At 35.4% G+C, this 16,933-nt stretch overlaps 1 protein-coding gene across 6 annotated transcripts in view; it reads right to left on the reverse strand.

The window, feature by feature from the left end:
• Positions 1-304: 304 nt before the first annotated feature.
• Positions 305-16,933, reverse strand: part of LOC148939336 (uncharacterized) — a 142,042-nt gene continuing 125,413 nt past the window's right edge. For 5 of the 6 annotated variants that reach the window (XM_089106990.1, XM_089106992.1, XM_089106989.1 and 2 more), the window contains exons 4-5: positions 16,458-16,582; positions 305-4,201 (exon numbers count right to left, since the gene is read on the reverse strand). In XM_089106990.1, coding sequence (XP_088963116.1) covers positions 4,010-4,201; positions 16,458-16,582 — 317 coding nt within the window. In that variant the 3' untranslated portion in view covers positions 305-4,009. The remainder of the gene's footprint in view (positions 4,202-16,457; positions 16,583-16,933) is intronic. The other variant, XM_089106994.1, reaches the window with a different exon arrangement.

Here is a 16,933-nt window from a genome sequence, read left to right on the forward strand (position 1 = left end):
TTTTTCTGGCCAATATTTTAAACTTTTCCCAGGAGACGGTCCTTTGGGTTGATTCTAGCCCCCTCCCTCTTTGTGCAGGCATGGTCTGTGGTATGCATCCTGAAAGAAGTATTTTTCCTATGAGACAGCTCCATTCTTTATTAGCAATTACTACTGCGGCTAGCATGATAAACCTCGTTTCTTATTAGAAGGAAAACTATTACTTTAAAACAAGATTAAAAATACAACATAGGAAGTAAAAAAAAGAAATTTTAATTACAAAATCAAAATCAACAAACATATAAAAATACCATATCACAAAATTTACAAATAAATACTCATTTGTACTATACATGTAGTACATACACGAAAAAAGAATAAAATTACAAAGGTACAGAGAAATATCTGCGATATACTTCTGAATATAAACGAGAATTATCAAAAAATAAATTCATCATGAGTAAAGCTTTAAAAGAGTTTAATTCATTTGTATGGCAACTTAGGATTAAAACATAAACAAACTTAAAAACCATTATAAACATCGTCAGATCTTAACGTGAAGAGAGCATCTGATACCCTTTTTCCAAAACTAATTATTGGGCTTGGAGTTTTCCAATGGAGACAAAATTTCCGGGACTAATGTGCAGAGATATGTTCTAGCGGGAATCATAAATAACTTACTTTCAATATCCTGTGAAATAATGCAAATGTTATAATTACTCTCTATGTTTAATTACAACAATATTGCAAATAAAAATTGTCCAACCAGACACATTTAGCAGCTTTTACAAATTTAAAAATGAAAGCCAACTCTACAAGGTTGAAAGCTCCTTCAAATCCCGAAAATTAAATAAAAAGATGAATGCAAAAGTTTTCTTTTTCCCCACTATCTCTGAGGAAAGGAAGATCGCTTGACACAAAGAGAGGGTTGTCGCAACCCAATGACGTAATATCACCTAACCGTTTCTTTGAGTGCGTTTGGACCTTGGACTTCAGTAGTTTACCTAAAGTCAACCTAAGAAGTTTTACATTCTGTTATTGAGTCGAGTAAGAAAATTTCGGGAAATTTTACGGATGCAGGAAATTTCACTCGCAGATTTTAGAATCTTTGACAAAGGTGGTAATAGGCTGCTTTAAGTGGACTCGATCTAAGTTCCTCAAAAATTATTTCTGAAAATTGGCTTAACGACAAAGTATCAAGCTTTCAACGTTCGAATTTTATCAGGACTACGGTACGATCTACGGTTGACTTGACTGCAGTTAACCACTAGTCAAAAAACATTTATAAGGTAGCAAAGCATATAAAATACATATCTATCAGCCTTCTTGCTAAAATAAAAAAACTAAAAGTAAGTGTTTTGAGCTTCAACAAACATACTTCATAGAATTGAACTTAATGTAGTAGGGTAACAAAAAGACAAAACAAAACAATTTTAGGCTACGTCTTTCTGGGAGAGCAACACACAATTGAGAGAAGAAGAAACTGATTTCCAAGGAATCCAAGATGGAGGAATCCTTATGTCCCAAAATGGGACATTATATTTTATAATCGAAGGACTGAATTTTAAGAATCTTCAACTTTAATTAGTCAAAATAGAACTTTCCATTTGTTTTTGCTAGTTAATAGGATCGACATTAGTCAATAACAAGCAAAAATTGCGACAGTTTTAAATTTTTAACATCAGAACATTAGAAACTAAGCATGAAGACGTCAGGTTTCGGCACATTTCCTGCAAAATGGGTTATATTGTAAAAAGGCAAAAATTAGTGGTTTTTTTCTGTTTCATTCAGCAAAATGTCACGGTACACTTTCAAACCTGCAATTAGCTAACTTTTCCAAATTCTCAGATATGTTTACTGAACCCTGGAGGACTAAAATTGACAAAACGAGGGAGGAATAATACTAATAATAACAATAAAAAAAAACAAAAAAAAAACAACAGCTGTCTATAACAAACAGGAAATATAAATTAGGTCAGAATTATACACCAGGGGTCATATCTGCCAAGATTTCTTCAGCAACCATATAAGGTTTTCTATATAAATGAAGAAAAGATAGGAATTCAGCAAGATATACACGACAACTGATTATACGTTAAACAAGTTCTCTTCTAGCTGCCACATTTCAAAGTTTAGCAGAAAACTTATTAATGCCATTTTCCCCCATCCTATCAAAAATTGTTAGCTAACAATTTGTCTAACAATATTTGACAATTCCTATAATATAATAAATCGATGTTGGACCAAATTGTGAAGAACCTGAAGTTTAACAATCAGAAATTGACAGTGCGGCAAAGCAGGATGACTAAATTATGTGCTATAAACATTTATCGAGAATCCATAATTGCTAATATTGCTCATTTACAATTCTTTTACTGCTTTTTACAAATATCTTCAGAAAGAGCAGACTAGTAGATTGTATTCTTTTTCTAAAATTTACTGTTCAATTAATCAGTTTCTGAGAATTGTTATCTAACAATTTTTGGTGGATAATACATCTGTTTCCAATAGCTGACAGAAACTCTTAGCTAACATTGTTATTTTCCTGTTGAACTGCGAAAAATTTTTTAATTATGAACACATAAAAAAACATCACATTTCAAAATGCAAATAGCTACTAAACTATATAAATAATTCAGTTAGGTATTTTCTAAAGAAAATAAAAACTGAATCTGGACCAAGTACACTTAAATTCATGATTTCATGTTGCTCTATAAAAAAAGAAAGAAAAAAAGGTTAGCTCTACTAAGTCTTATATCCTTGTTGAATTTCATCATTTTTTTTTCCTTTTACTGAAAGTACCTTACAGCAAATGAAGATGGCAGTCTGTTGTCTTGCTTTTGTATTTTTTCGACGAAAGATTCCACAGCAAAACTGCAGCAACAGACAGCTTTTAACTTATCTCTTGCTCTGTCACTTTCTCTGAAATTTTCGGATCAAAATACAATACAGTTTCAACACAGGGTGCCAATTCACAAAAAAAGTAGGGAGGGGGCAAGAATTTTTCAAATGAAGAATTTTTTTGGTCTATTCTAATTAAAATACTCGAAGGGGGTATTTGTCAAAGTCCAGGGGGCGTGTGTTTGTGCAAAATGTCTAGAGGGCAGGGCAGACTGTAAAATTCAGTTTTCATGGAATAATCAGTAAAAAACTCCTTTGAAAATCCAAAAATATATTTTCTAATACATATGTATTGTAAGTTGCAGTATACAGTTTGTTTGCCACCAAACCCTCTAGAATTTTTTGAGAAATTCCGAAAAAAGGCTCTTGCTTAAAATAGGTAGCACTGGTGAAGATTTCTAGTATATTTTGAAATATATATATTTTTTGAAATAAATATTTTTTGAAATAATAATATTTTGAAATAAATAATTTTTTTTTAAATAATTTTTTTTTTAAATATATTTTGAAATACGTTGCAGTATACAAATTGTTTGCCACAAAACCCTCTAGAATTTTTTGAGAAATTCCGAAAAAAAGCTCTTGCTTAAAATAGGTAGCGCTGGTGAAGAATTCCAGTATATTTTGAAATATTTCCAAGAATCGTAAAACGTTGTGACAAATAGACAATATTTCTTGAAGTGCCTACACATTACAAAATTTTAAGATTTTATAGCTGGATTATTTTGTTTGTTACCACACCCGTCATTTTAAGAAATTTTCTATACTTTAAGGCTGACTTATATGTAGGCCTATCCTATGTACCTTAGACTTGAAGAAAATAAATCATCAAAAAACACAACAGTAATTGCCATCTTCATTTAGTAGAGCCATCATGAATCGGCTCTGCCATCCGGTAATATAAACATGTAATTTCGTGTTTGGGGAAGTGGGCAACATATTTTCCTTTAGTCCTCACAGGAGTTTTAGTCCTCACATAGTTTTTAATGCTTGTCGTCCAACAGGCTCTATGGCCATTTTAAGAAAAGCAAGGAACAAAATATGCAGACAAGAGAGTGGTGGGGGGGAGGGCAAGACTGATAAATATAATAAATTCTGGCGAAATTACTTTTGACTATTACTCATGTGATTAGACAAGTGTTGAAAGCTCGTGCGCAGCAGGGGCAATAACACTTAAGTCCAGGGTGGCAGGAGGTATTCCATTAGTCATAGCAGGGTCAAGTGGAGAACCCATCTTTCGGCTAAGAATAGTGTCGTCATATTCATGCCCAAAATGGGGAGATCCAGTTTGGGACGGACTTCGTGTAACTCTTGACTGCTCCTGAAAATAGGGTAAAGTTGTGAATGGAATATTTATAGCCGAAATGAAACTAAGAAAGAAATCTTGAGAAAACAACGGGTCTATGGGAAATAAGAAGAAAAAAAAGCACCATACGAATCTTTCACCTCTATCAAACACGTCTTCAGCGTTCGACATACATAATCTAGCACATAACAATTAAAAGAGAAAAAAAAATATACATCAAAGAAAAAAAATAAATAAAACGATCAAACGAGTATAAATATAATTGCTACTCCATGTCAGACCAGAGTAGTAGAAAATATTCACAACTAGGTACTTGTATGAGAACATAAAAGCACTATGCTTTAGTGCTTTTTATTATTAATACTAATAAGTATTAATACAATACTTATTTTATTATTTTTGCCAGTTACTTTGATGTTCTCATAGAGGTACCTAATTACGAATATTTTCTACTACTGTGGTCTGACATAGAGTAACAATTGTGTATATATTGGTTTGACCGTTTTTTTTTTTTTTTTTTTCATCTTTGATTTATATTTTTTTTTCTTTGAAGGAAAAAAATATTCCCTTAAAAAAATCATACTTTTTATATTTAACGATATTATGCATGTTACCCTTTGTGCCAGTTATTCTTCTTTTTTACTTTTTTTTTCGTAGTTCATTTGGTACCGTTTTTGTATGGCTTTATAAAACTATATAAGTTATCTATAGATCTCTTCAGACATATATAAAATTGCTTGCCTTATATAAATAGAGGAATAAAACATGCTAATAATTATCAGCCAATTTCAATACTTTCACCTAGTTCAGAATCCTTAGAAAGAATAGTAAAACTTTGAATAATTGAGCATTTTGATTTCTTTTTTTGGTCATGCAATTTAATTTCTAGGATTAATTATATTGAATTACTCCAGCTAACTGGAAAAAACAACTTTTTTTACTTTTTAGTGTCTTCGTAAATAAAAAATTTAAAAATAAACTTTTTGAAACTTTTTATTTTACTCTTTGATAATTGTCGTAGCCTAGCTAGTTTTAGCCCATCATTCTTGCAAAAGTTTCATATAGTCTATACTTTATAAATATACAAAGATCTTCTAACTTCCCTTAAGCACCCCCCCCTAAAGAATCAATTATCTAATCATTAGCTGTAACCGGGTAATTAGTCAACTTACAGCATATAAAAGCCTATATAAAAATATAGCCTTTATTAAGATTAGTGAACTAGTTTGTTCCATGTCATCAAGTTGTAAATGATTAATATATCCATGCGTGTACAGAATTTCTGCTCACTCGGACCCACTGTATATAAATAATATTATCTATATACAATGCTCAGACCATATAGAATGAATGAAATATATATTTACAAAACACGCACAAGATTTTATCTTTGAGCTTAACAGAAAAAATTAAAGAAAAGCGTATAAAAAGCGGAATACGCAAGCCACTAGATTCTAGTACTAGATTCTAAGACTAGAAGCTCTATCAGAGCTGGAAATGATTGGAAGAAAAGGAAGATAAGTCTTAGAATTAGATTAGGATGCAATAGTCTTCGGTAATGACAGTTCTAAAGTCATCCTTCACATGATGCGTCTGATGCGTCAAATTCACAAAAATATGAAGAAGATATGCCAGATATTTTCCATAAGATCCATTTAAGAACAAACAATATTAGGCACTGGGCTGAACATTATGTTAAGTTAGATCACATATTGCAGATGATGAAGGATGATTAATCACTCAAAATCGCGCTTTTTCACAATCTGGTTGCAGCCCAACAAAGCAGTACGAAATCGAATGGGATATGAAGGGGCTATAAAAATTATTTAAAGGAATTAAGAACTTCATGGGAGGGAGCAAAGAGCGAAGCTCTACCTATAGAAGCTATCTACCTATAGGTAGAGCGAAGCTCTACCTATAGGTAGATAGGTAGAAGCTCTACCTATATAGGTAGATAGGTAGAAGCTCTACCTATAAGAATGAAAAGGAGCACGAGCAGCTGCATAGGCCTCAGGCGGCTTGGTACTACGATGAGTCATTAGCAGCTGTAGTTGCCTTCTCACATTTATTATCCGCTACAAAGGGAGTCACATATTATAATGAATATTCGTCTCGAGTTATAACTTATCACCCGCTTAATTTAAACAACATTAATAATTTAAGCAGTACCAAACTAAAAAAAAAAAAAAAGAAGAAAAAAAAGCGTTACTTTTAAGTTCAAATATTTGACATGTTTCCGGGTTAAATGGGGTATTTATGTTTCTCACCAGCTGCTTGTACTAATTTTGGGATTTTACTGAAAATGATCATTCAAACAGGGGGGGGGGGGAGTGAGATTTAGCACATACCTCTCGCTAAAAATCTAAAACTTGTTGTTTGAACTGTATACCTTGAACTATAATGTGTTCGAACTGAAAACTGTTTTAGGGCCCAAAGCAACTATTCAAGCACGAGGAATGATGGGTTTATATATGGCTCTTTACTGTTCTTTGAAACACTTCTTTTTAGGAAAGTTTTTTTTTTCAATTAATCTCTGCATTTTTGATTGCCAAAATTTCAAGCTTTTAAACATTCCCCATTTCAACATCACTTTTTTTTCAACATCAAGTATCCTCAAAGTATCAAAAACATCAAAGTAGTATTCTTTTCAAGATTAAAGTTTCAAAGTTCAACATCCCCCTTAACATTCCCTGAAAGTAGTTATAAATAGATGTAGCAGCAGTTGCAAGCAGTCGCTATCAGAGTTGCAAGTTGTCGCAGTTGGAAGTAGTCACAGCTGCAGTGAAAACCAGTCTCATTTACGGCCCCAATAGCAGCAGTAGTCGTAGCGTTTCAAGTTAATACCCTTATCTGTTCCTAAGATATTGCAGATAAGCCTTTTTGATAACTTGGATACATATACTTTCTTTTGATTTAGATCAACATTGGTTCCTTGGCGTTTGTTTTTCTGTTGTTTATGTCTAAATAAAATTATGCTCCTGAAAAAAAAAAAAAACATACCCAACGTTTCTCGAAATTTGGCCTCAATGCCCTTATTGAGGCATTGGGACATTGAAACTTTTTTGGAAAGATTCAGGATCTAACATTCCCCCCTTTCCTAATGATAAATCATGCATTCGAAAAATAAACAAATTGCACAATTTACAATCCTTGCCCCGGGTCTATGGGGGTATGACATTCCTGAAAGTATAGCTATTAGACCTTTCGACAAGTTTAAACAAAAGGACAATTCCAAAATTTCGATCAGTGTCGAGCAGGGGGGGGGGGGGAGACACCTAAAAAGAACAATTAGGAGGGGACTGGTTACCCTGAAAATCTCTTCAACATACCTTGAAATTTTCAACTTAATACCCCTCAGTCGTTCCTAGCAGTGGCGGTTCAGGCCTTTCTTACGCCCGAGGCAAAATCTTGATTAGCCCCCCCCCCCATCCCCTGTCTCCAACAAAATTTTCAGCCCAAATTTTAACAAAATTTTCATCCATAAACAGAATTATTTTTAATTTATAAATTAATTAATAATTTATTTTTGAATTTCTCGTTTAAATTATTAAATTGTTTAATTATTATTAATTATTTAAATTTAATATTTTAAATATTATTATTTCATTATTTTTTTTATTTTTTTTTAATTAATTATTGATTTATTAATTATTTTCATTTATTAACTGCGTCCTCTACTTTATTAATAAAATTAAGAAAAAAATTACAAAATGATTACACCCGCTAGATTATCTGTTTAGAATTTTGCGCCCCTAAAATTTCTGCACCCGAGGCAAGTGCCCCCTCTGTCCTCTGGAGGAGGTTGTCAGAACCCAAGGCATAGTTTTTTTGACTTTTGAACTATTTTGAACAAAACGGCTATCTCAAAATTTTGATCTGATACATTTGGCGGGGGGAAGGGCGTAGGGGGCTGGCTGCTTTTTGATCACTTTTAGCTCTTAACAAGGGCACTAAAACTTTCGATGTCCAATCGAAGTTTATACGAATACCCCTTCCATAAAACCTTATATGTTAACAATAAGCAACTTGCATGACTTACAGCCCTTGCCCAGGGGGCTGGGGTGGTTTCAACCCCGGAAGCACAGTTATAAGGCCTTTTGACTTTTCAAAAAAATAGCTATCTCAAAATTTTGATCGGACACGTTTGGGGAAAAGGGGGCATGGGGGGGGGGGGGCTGGCTGCCATTTGATCGCTTTGGACTCAAGAAGTTAAAAAAAAATTAACAAGAACTTTTGATTTCTAATTGAGGGAGCCCCTTCCAAAATTTATATGACCACCTTTTCCCAAAAAAAATTATACGTAATAAAGGGCATCTTGCATAAGTTACAGTCCTTGCCCAGGGGCTGTGGGGAATTTGTCAACAACTGGGTTATCCTTATTTGACTTTTGGGCTATTTTGAAAAAATAGTAATGACAAAAAATGGCATGAGGCAGGGGGGGGGGGGTGGTTAACCTCTGATCACGTTTGACTCCTAAAAAAGGAACTAAAACTTTCGATTTCTAATTGGATGAGCCCTCTCCAAGGTTTTTAAGTCCTTACCTTCCATAAAAACATTATACAGCATGTTAACAATGGCAAATACCATAACTTATAGCCCTTGCCCCAGGGGCTGGGGGTGTCAAACCCGCAGACATAGTTATTTGACTTTCGGACTATTTGGGGGAAAAGGAATTAGGAGTGGGTGGTGGTTGCCCCCTGATCACTTTAACGCTTAAGCGTTGTCTCTGATAATTTTATATCGTAATTACATTTTATATAATATTTTTATACAGTTTATATATTTTATAATATTATATTTGTTATACATAATATTCATAATGTTTTGTAAATTTTATATAATAATTCTATAATAGTTATAATTATTGAATTAGAACTGCACAGAAATTTGCGACAATTTAGGATTTCATGGGGGGCTCTAGCCCTTGGGCTCCCAATGCGTATGTCCTCCAGTCTGACCCTAAAAGTTTCAACTCGATTCCCCATCCATCTAATAAAACAGGGTAGATTATATCTACAATGCAAGGGCCACATTGCAAGCCGCCCTTGTCCATAAAGTGAAAATTACGCCAGCCTACAGCTCAAATTACGCATTTCGTTCGCAATTTCTCGAGTTGACCAGTTTTAAGCACTTTCTGACTACTTTCAAGCATACAATTTGTGACTGACAAATCAGATTTATGATTTAAGGTATAATTTCTTAAAATAGAAAACATGGAAGCCTGGGACAGCAGTTTATCTTATGTAATACAAATGTGACGCTATAATCCTTAAAGAACCATGATAGTCATTAATCTTGGATTTTTGTTATCAACAGTTATGACTATAATATGGCTTGGACATGACCTAGAAATACCCATTCATGAAAAGAAAGATCTCCTCACCTATAGTTGAGTTTTTTATCCATCTTCACTGGTAAAATGGTCTACTATTGTATTTTTACTCTACAAATGCAACTTTTACCCGAAGAGGATTACATTCTCAATATTTTAGTTTTTATCACAGTTTATAGACAGTAAGCTTATCGCAGATAATTTCTGGTCTTCGGTCTCGGTGCGAACAAAAAGCTCCTCCCACTTGTTTCTGCCTTAGCGGATTAGTCTGTTATCGTCAATCACTGAGAAATGGTTACCAAGTGCATTATTCGTAATAGCGGGTTTCCATTTGTTTCGTGTCCAAGAGAAATCTGACTTGTCTACCCGCGAAAAGATCTGATAACGCCTATGTTTCTATCTGCAAAAACGTTCTCCGGAGCACTCGCACCCCTGTCCGGGTTTTTATAATGGGAGAGATAGAGAATGATCATACTGCTAATTCTATAAACTGTGGTTTTTATCAACGAAAAAAGTCAAAGGCGAGTTCAAGCCCACGAATCCAAGAATAGGAGTCGGAAACTACTGAGATAGCCGGGCTTGTTAATTGGTTTTACTCTTTGGTATATTCGTATATAAAAATAAATGAGGTTCCTATAAACGGGTTTTCTGTAAAGTTACATATACTTGCCAATAATATGGATAGATAATATATTTGATGGGAAATGTTTCTGTTCCGTCTTTTTTTTTTTTTTAGAAGGTCTATGGGTTGATGCGCAGAAAATCTAAACTTTCGCACTTGTTGCTTCATTAATGGGGAAATAATAATCTGAGCCAAGAGCGTTAAATTAAGAAATATGAAATTTGGATATGAACAGAATAAGCCTTACTATTGAATTTATAGTAAAAAGTCCAAGAGTTCTAAAAAAGGAAGGTACAGACAATAAAAAAAGAAGTAGACACAACTATTAATTAGATGACATTATTCATTTATTTAACTAAAGGATTTGGTCAAGTAAGGAAAACCTTAGATCACGCTTACAGTCTTAAATGACAATTATACTTCGGTTGATGTCACGAAAATTAGATAGGGACTTTTTTTTCATTGCGGTGGCAGAGCCATCCCAAAAGATAGAGACATCTGCCTAAGCACAACCACTAGGAGAAGTCCTTCCACGATTCATCGCAGTTACTACGATCTACCCATAATTTCTAAGCACTATCACACAACCCGCCTGTTTCTGCTCTTTTGACAAAGTCATCCTCATTTCAAGAAATAAATTCTTGCAAGAGTGACTCCTCTGGGCTATATAGACTTGATGAACAATGAATTAGAAACATTTGATAGCAGTGTTGTCTCTTTGTCTATACGATTTGCCTGAAAGTTGAATGATACTTATACAGATATCCCAATGCATTTTTATATGGGTCAAATGACTTTGATCTTAATCAGGCACAAACTCGAAGAAGGATAAAATTGTCCTCAGGCCTACCACCTCCCAAATTTGGCCTTTTTACAGTTTCATCATATTAGATCGACTAGGCCATGGTAAACATGGTCTCCTATTTTGAAAAAAAATAATAATAATAACTTACAACAATTGTACATTTTTTGGTCATAAATCTTTAGTTTCAGTTTTACGACCATTCAAAATTTCATTATTCATACTTTTTTTTGCATTACAGAAGACAAATACTAAGGCTATTCTTTATATTAAGTATATCAAAGTACATTAAGTATATATATATATATATATATATATATATATATATATATATATATATATATATATATATATATATATATATATATATATATATATATATATATATATATATATGAAAAGAAATCTTTTGGAAAGCAATCTTAGGATATTGTTAAATTAATAATGGCAGCCCTGAATTGAACCAAAAGAAAAAGAGAATGTTATTGCATGTTTTACGATAATCCTTGTGGCAAATAACCGAAACTTTGATTCAAAACTAGGTCGGAGGCAGTGTAGTAACACTGCTTAAAAAAAAGAGCCATATACCTTCAATGTATAATTTATTTATTTATTTTTTCCCGGTCACTTCGTATGGAAGAGGCCGTCGTAGAAAGTTCGGAGAAAGCTCGTCCGATTGAATCCTCAAACCGTTTTAAGGGACTGGGAGTGATTTGAGGGCAGCCAGTCTCCCTCACGTGCCCTTTTCCGCTACCCAGCCCACCTCCCCGCCAGTATAATGACGTAAGATCCAAATTTTGAGAGTCAATTTGTTCAGAAACATTGAAAGGCCTATTGGGTACACTTCCAGGGTCAACATATCCCTCAAAACCCCAGGTGCAATGGTCTTAAATTATGTAAATTAGCCAATGTTCACAGATGGATTTTATTAGAAAGGCTCTTAGGGAGCGTTTGCTAAGCTAAGGTTCCAAAACTTTACAAGAGCATTATCTGGAAACAACTGGGGTACCTGAATAAATCAAAATAGTCCATGCGCGTCCGTTTTATTATTTTTTTTTTTTTTTTAATATCAGCAGTTTAGGGAATGATTTGGGAAATCAAGATCAAGCTTTTATGTTTTTCAGCAAGGAAAGGGGGAAGTCAAGTGGATCTCAAATCTTGACTTGGGAATGAGGACAGGCAGATCAAAATATAATTCACATATCCAGGGCATCGGAAGGGATGCTACCGTTTCATCAAACCGTCACAAGCACTAAACGTTATTTCTTCGACAAGGAAAATCTGTCAGGACATTGACAGTCATAACATCGACACCTCTGGACATCGACAGTCACAATTGCTACCCGTCAGAACATCAGGAGGCGTAATATCGACACGTCAGTTCATCGACAGTCACAATCGCTACCCGTCAGAACGTCGACAGTCATAACATCGACACGTCAGTTCATCGACAGTCATAACATCGACACGTCATAACATCTAAAATTTTTTTAGATGGTATGACGTGCGATGTTATGACTGTCGACGTTCTGACGGTTAGTGGTTCTGACGGATTTTCGTCATGAAATTTTTTTTAGATGTTATGACGTGTCGATATTATGACATCGACACGTCAGGACCACTACTGTCAGGACATCGACAAAATCCGTCATAATATCGACAAAAAATCCGTCAGAACATCGACACTTCAGGACATTGGCAGTCACAATCACTATACGTCAGAACATCGACACGTCAGTTCATCGACAGTCACAATTGCTACCTGTCAGAACATCAATAGTCATAACATCGACACGTCAGTTCATCGACAGTCACAAGGGCTACCCATCAGTACATAGCTAGTCATAACATCGAAACGTCATCTAGAAAAAAATTGATGTTATGACTTGTCGATGTTATGACTGTCGACGTTCTGACGGTTAGTGGTTCTGATAGATTTTCGTTATGAAAAAAATATAAGTTTATATAATAGTAATAAGAATATAATAGTTCAGAAACAAATTTCGGCTATATATTTGCACATCAGGGGCGTGGGGTAAAGCATAGCATATATTAAATACGTAACCTAACCTACCCTAGGTACCTTTCCCCCCCTAAACTCCAAAAAACTAAAGTTTTGAAATTTCAGATGTTATGACGTGTCGATGTTATGACTGTCGACGTTCTGACGGTTAGTGGTTCTGACGGATTTTCGTTATGAAATTTTTTTTTAGATGTTATGACGCGTCGATGTTATGACCGTCGACGTTCTGATGGTTAGTGGTTCTGACGGATTTTCGTTACGAAAAAAAATTGATGTTATGATGTGTCGATGTTATGACTGTCGACGTTCTGACGGGTAGCGATTGCGACTGTCGATGAACTGACATGTCGATGTCATGACTGTCGACGTTCAGACCGGTAGCAGTTGTGACTGTCGATGAACTGACGTGTCGATGTTATGACTGTCGGAGTTCTGACGTATAGTGATTGTGACCGTCAATGTCCTGACGTGTCGATGTTCGGACGGATTTTTTGTCGATGTTATGACGGATTTTGCCGATGTCCTGATAGTAGTGGTCCTGACGTGTCGATGTCCTGGCGCCTTCCCCGTCGGAATAGCATATCTGGCATATCTCGGCAACGGCTTGAGGATGAAGCTAAAACTGTCAGGTACCGTCAGAGAGAGGAAGGGGAAGGGTGGGGCAAGGGGAATTCAAATATTATGTCAGAACAGGGGAAAGGCAAGAGTTTTTTAGTTTCTGAACCGCCAAAGCATTCTTGAACTATAAGCTACTATAGGATTGATAATCTGCGTACAATTAAGGTGTAAGATATTTCAAAAGACACTATGCGTTGCCACTAGGTTATCTAAATGGTGTATGTAAAATAAATCAGGAAAAGCTTGGGGCACTACGTTGAAACTTTCCGGGATCGTTGAGGGGAGGGGGAGGGGGACAGATGAACATTGAACTATGGACTGGGGGAGAGGGTCAAGGCATATCAAAAGAATTTATGTGCATTCAGACTATAAAAAAAAAATCAGCAGTATCTCAGGAACGGATCATGAGATGGATCTAAAAGTTTAAGGTGGTGTAGGAGAAGGAAGAGGGGGTGGCCAGAAGAAAATTCAAAATTTGTATGGGCAAGGGGCTAAACATATTTTGTCGCCGGTCAATTAAACTGTTAGCACTATGAGTCCCTATCAGACTAGATCCGGTGAAGTAGCGATGTAGAACGAAAGAAACCATGAGCACCCAGGTCATCAAAATAGCGTATTTGTATTATCTCAGGAACGGCTTAGGGATTGCTTTGAAATTTTAAGGGAGAGTTGGAGGGTCAAGTACATCTTGTACTTTGAGCTAGGGGGGCAAGTGGATCTTGTATTTTGAGTTGGGGGGAGGCGTGTAGATAAATAAAAAAAAATTATCAAGATGATATATCTGTAACATCTTGGGAACGACAGGTCGGGATTGAACGGAAACTTTTGGAGTGTAGGGGCGAGGGAAGAGCCAAGGGCTTACGTGTTTTGTGTTCGGAGGGAGGAGATGTAGGGGGTAAGAAATGGCAGTCTCGGATCCATCAAGTTTTCAAAATATTTGCCAAATTGGAACTTTGAATCAACTCATGGCTGAACAGTAAGGCAAATCAATAGACAATATACTCTCCCAGGCTATCGAAATAGCGTATTTTCAATACCCCGAGGACGACCGGAGGGATCGATTTGAAACTCCCAGTTTTTTTTATGTGAAAGAGGGGGAGTCAGAATATCATGTTTATGGAAACACATAAGGGTGCAAAACATTTTTGTCTCCTACTGGTTCGCCAGAAAAAGCAATGATATGTTTTCTTAAAAGAATGAAATTTATATCCGTAGCGAGAATGGGTCGAAACTTTTTTACGATCACCTAAGCCTTGTAATACTTCTGTTCAGCTCAGATGCTTGACTTTGAATTCGTTTGATCAATCCAGATCATAAGACTAAAAGACTTGGGATGCACAAAACGGGGCCTTAGATTTCGTCTCTCCAATCAGCTTCAAAATGACCTTCATAGGTTTCATCTCCAGCTGAACTGCAATAGGGCTATTTTTTGGGCTCCTTTTTAATCAAGGAATTTGTTCTTTCTTGTCTTAGGTTTCAATGGAGCTCTTCACTTTAAAAAAAAAACTTCTGTTTCTGATTTTTTTTTTTTTTTAAATAAATCTACTAGAATAGACGACGGGATCTTGGATTGCTTTGTACTTATTTTTCTTCATCATCGATAAAATTTTGGTGATTTCGCTAATGTTTTCGACACAGAAAGACTTTAAATCGGTGGACATCTCTTTAGTAATGCTAAGATTACTACTCTACCTTTGCGCTACATATGCCTCACTGAGCCCCGATATTGACGCCACTATGTTGAAAAGGTGAGCCTCTGTAGCCTATTTAGTTCCGGCGAGCCTGTATCTCATATTTTTTCTATTTTAATATTTCTCTTTTTTGTTTTCTATTGTTGCATTTGTTTGCATTTTAAGTCTTTAAATAGTAGTCGTGTTTTCTCTTCATTGGATACTTAAATCCACGAAAGGAACACGCTTACCAACTTTTGTGTCAAGAGGTCACAGGTGTCAAATGACCATTTTTTCTTAGATTTCATACGAAATGTTCCCCAATGCCTCGAAGTTCTTCCATAGTGACATGTTTAGGGGGGGGGGGCAAAATAGGTTGATCCGATAAGAAAATTTTTAGGGGGGGGCGTAAAATAGGTTGATCCGATAAACTCACGATAGGAGCAAGTTTAATTTACGCAAACTTGAGTTAATTAAGTAAATTTTACTACTTTAGACTAAGCTAGGGGGGGGGGGGTAAATACAGGCTTCTCTTTATTGGATGCTCAAATCCACGAAAGGAACACGCTTACCAGCTTTTGTGTCAAGAGGTCACAGATGTCAAATAACCATTTTTTCTTAGATTTCATACGAAATGTGGTAAATTTTTCGTTATTCATGTTATTGACTTATGAATAAAGTAAGCATACCGCTCGATGCCTTTTTATGTTCTTTCCAAACATAATAATCATTTTTGCCGGAAATGGATTTTACCCCCAACCCTATATATACCAATTCAGGGTATATATTTGCAAATTAAGGGGGGGAGGGCAAATTTTATTTCTTATGTAAATCAGAAGTAAGTTTGAACTCCCCCCTAATGTGCAAATATATACCCTAAATTGGTATATATAGGGTGGGGGGTAAAATTCATTTCTGATAAAAATGATTATTATATTTGGAAAGAACATAAAAAGGCATCGAGCGGTATATTTACTTCATCCATAAGTCAATAACATGAATAACGAAAAACTTACCCGAAATGTTCCCCAATATCTCGTAGTTCTTCTATAGTGACATGTTTTGTCACCATTTCCGACGAGCCCTCTCCCTCCCCAAATAACCCGGCTTAGGTCTAATGTACTGGCATTTCTTAGCGATATAAACTTTATCATTTGTATTATTACCTTTTATATTTTTACAATTGAAAAGGAGCAAAACTTACCCTTTGCCAGATAAAAACATTATGAACCATGGCGCATCCACAGAATATAATCCCAAGTCCAATAAAAATGGATGTAATTATAGCTGGAGTTGAATGAAACTGTATAATTGTATACAAAATAACACCTAAAAATATATCTGTTTTTTTTATTGAGCCTTTTGCCGAAAACAAGTAAGTTTACAAAACCAGAATTCACATCTTCAAACTTGAATGTCTACCAAACAGCAGGGGCGTCCCGAGCCTCAGTTCATTGGGGGGGGGGGGCGATTTTCAAAAATTTTAACGAATCGCTACCTGATTTATTCCGAATTTTATGTTGAAATAAGTAATTTTGCAAAATTTCTGCCGAAGTTTTCGCCTTCGGCGAAAATTCTACCAAATGCCAAAAAAGTTGGGGGGACTGTGCACCTCACCCCGTCCCCTCGGGACGCCCCTGCCAAACATTTCCTGGTAACGAACTGAACGTAAGGGGTGAC

Source organism: Artemia sp. Qi Xiang Cuo, chromosome 21 (assembly GCF_049724085.1).
Source record: "Artemia sp. Qi Xiang Cuo chromosome 21, ASM4972408v1, whole genome shotgun sequence".
Taxonomy (NCBI): domain Eukaryota; kingdom Metazoa; phylum Arthropoda; class Branchiopoda; order Anostraca; family Artemiidae; genus Artemia; species Artemia sp. Qi Xiang Cuo.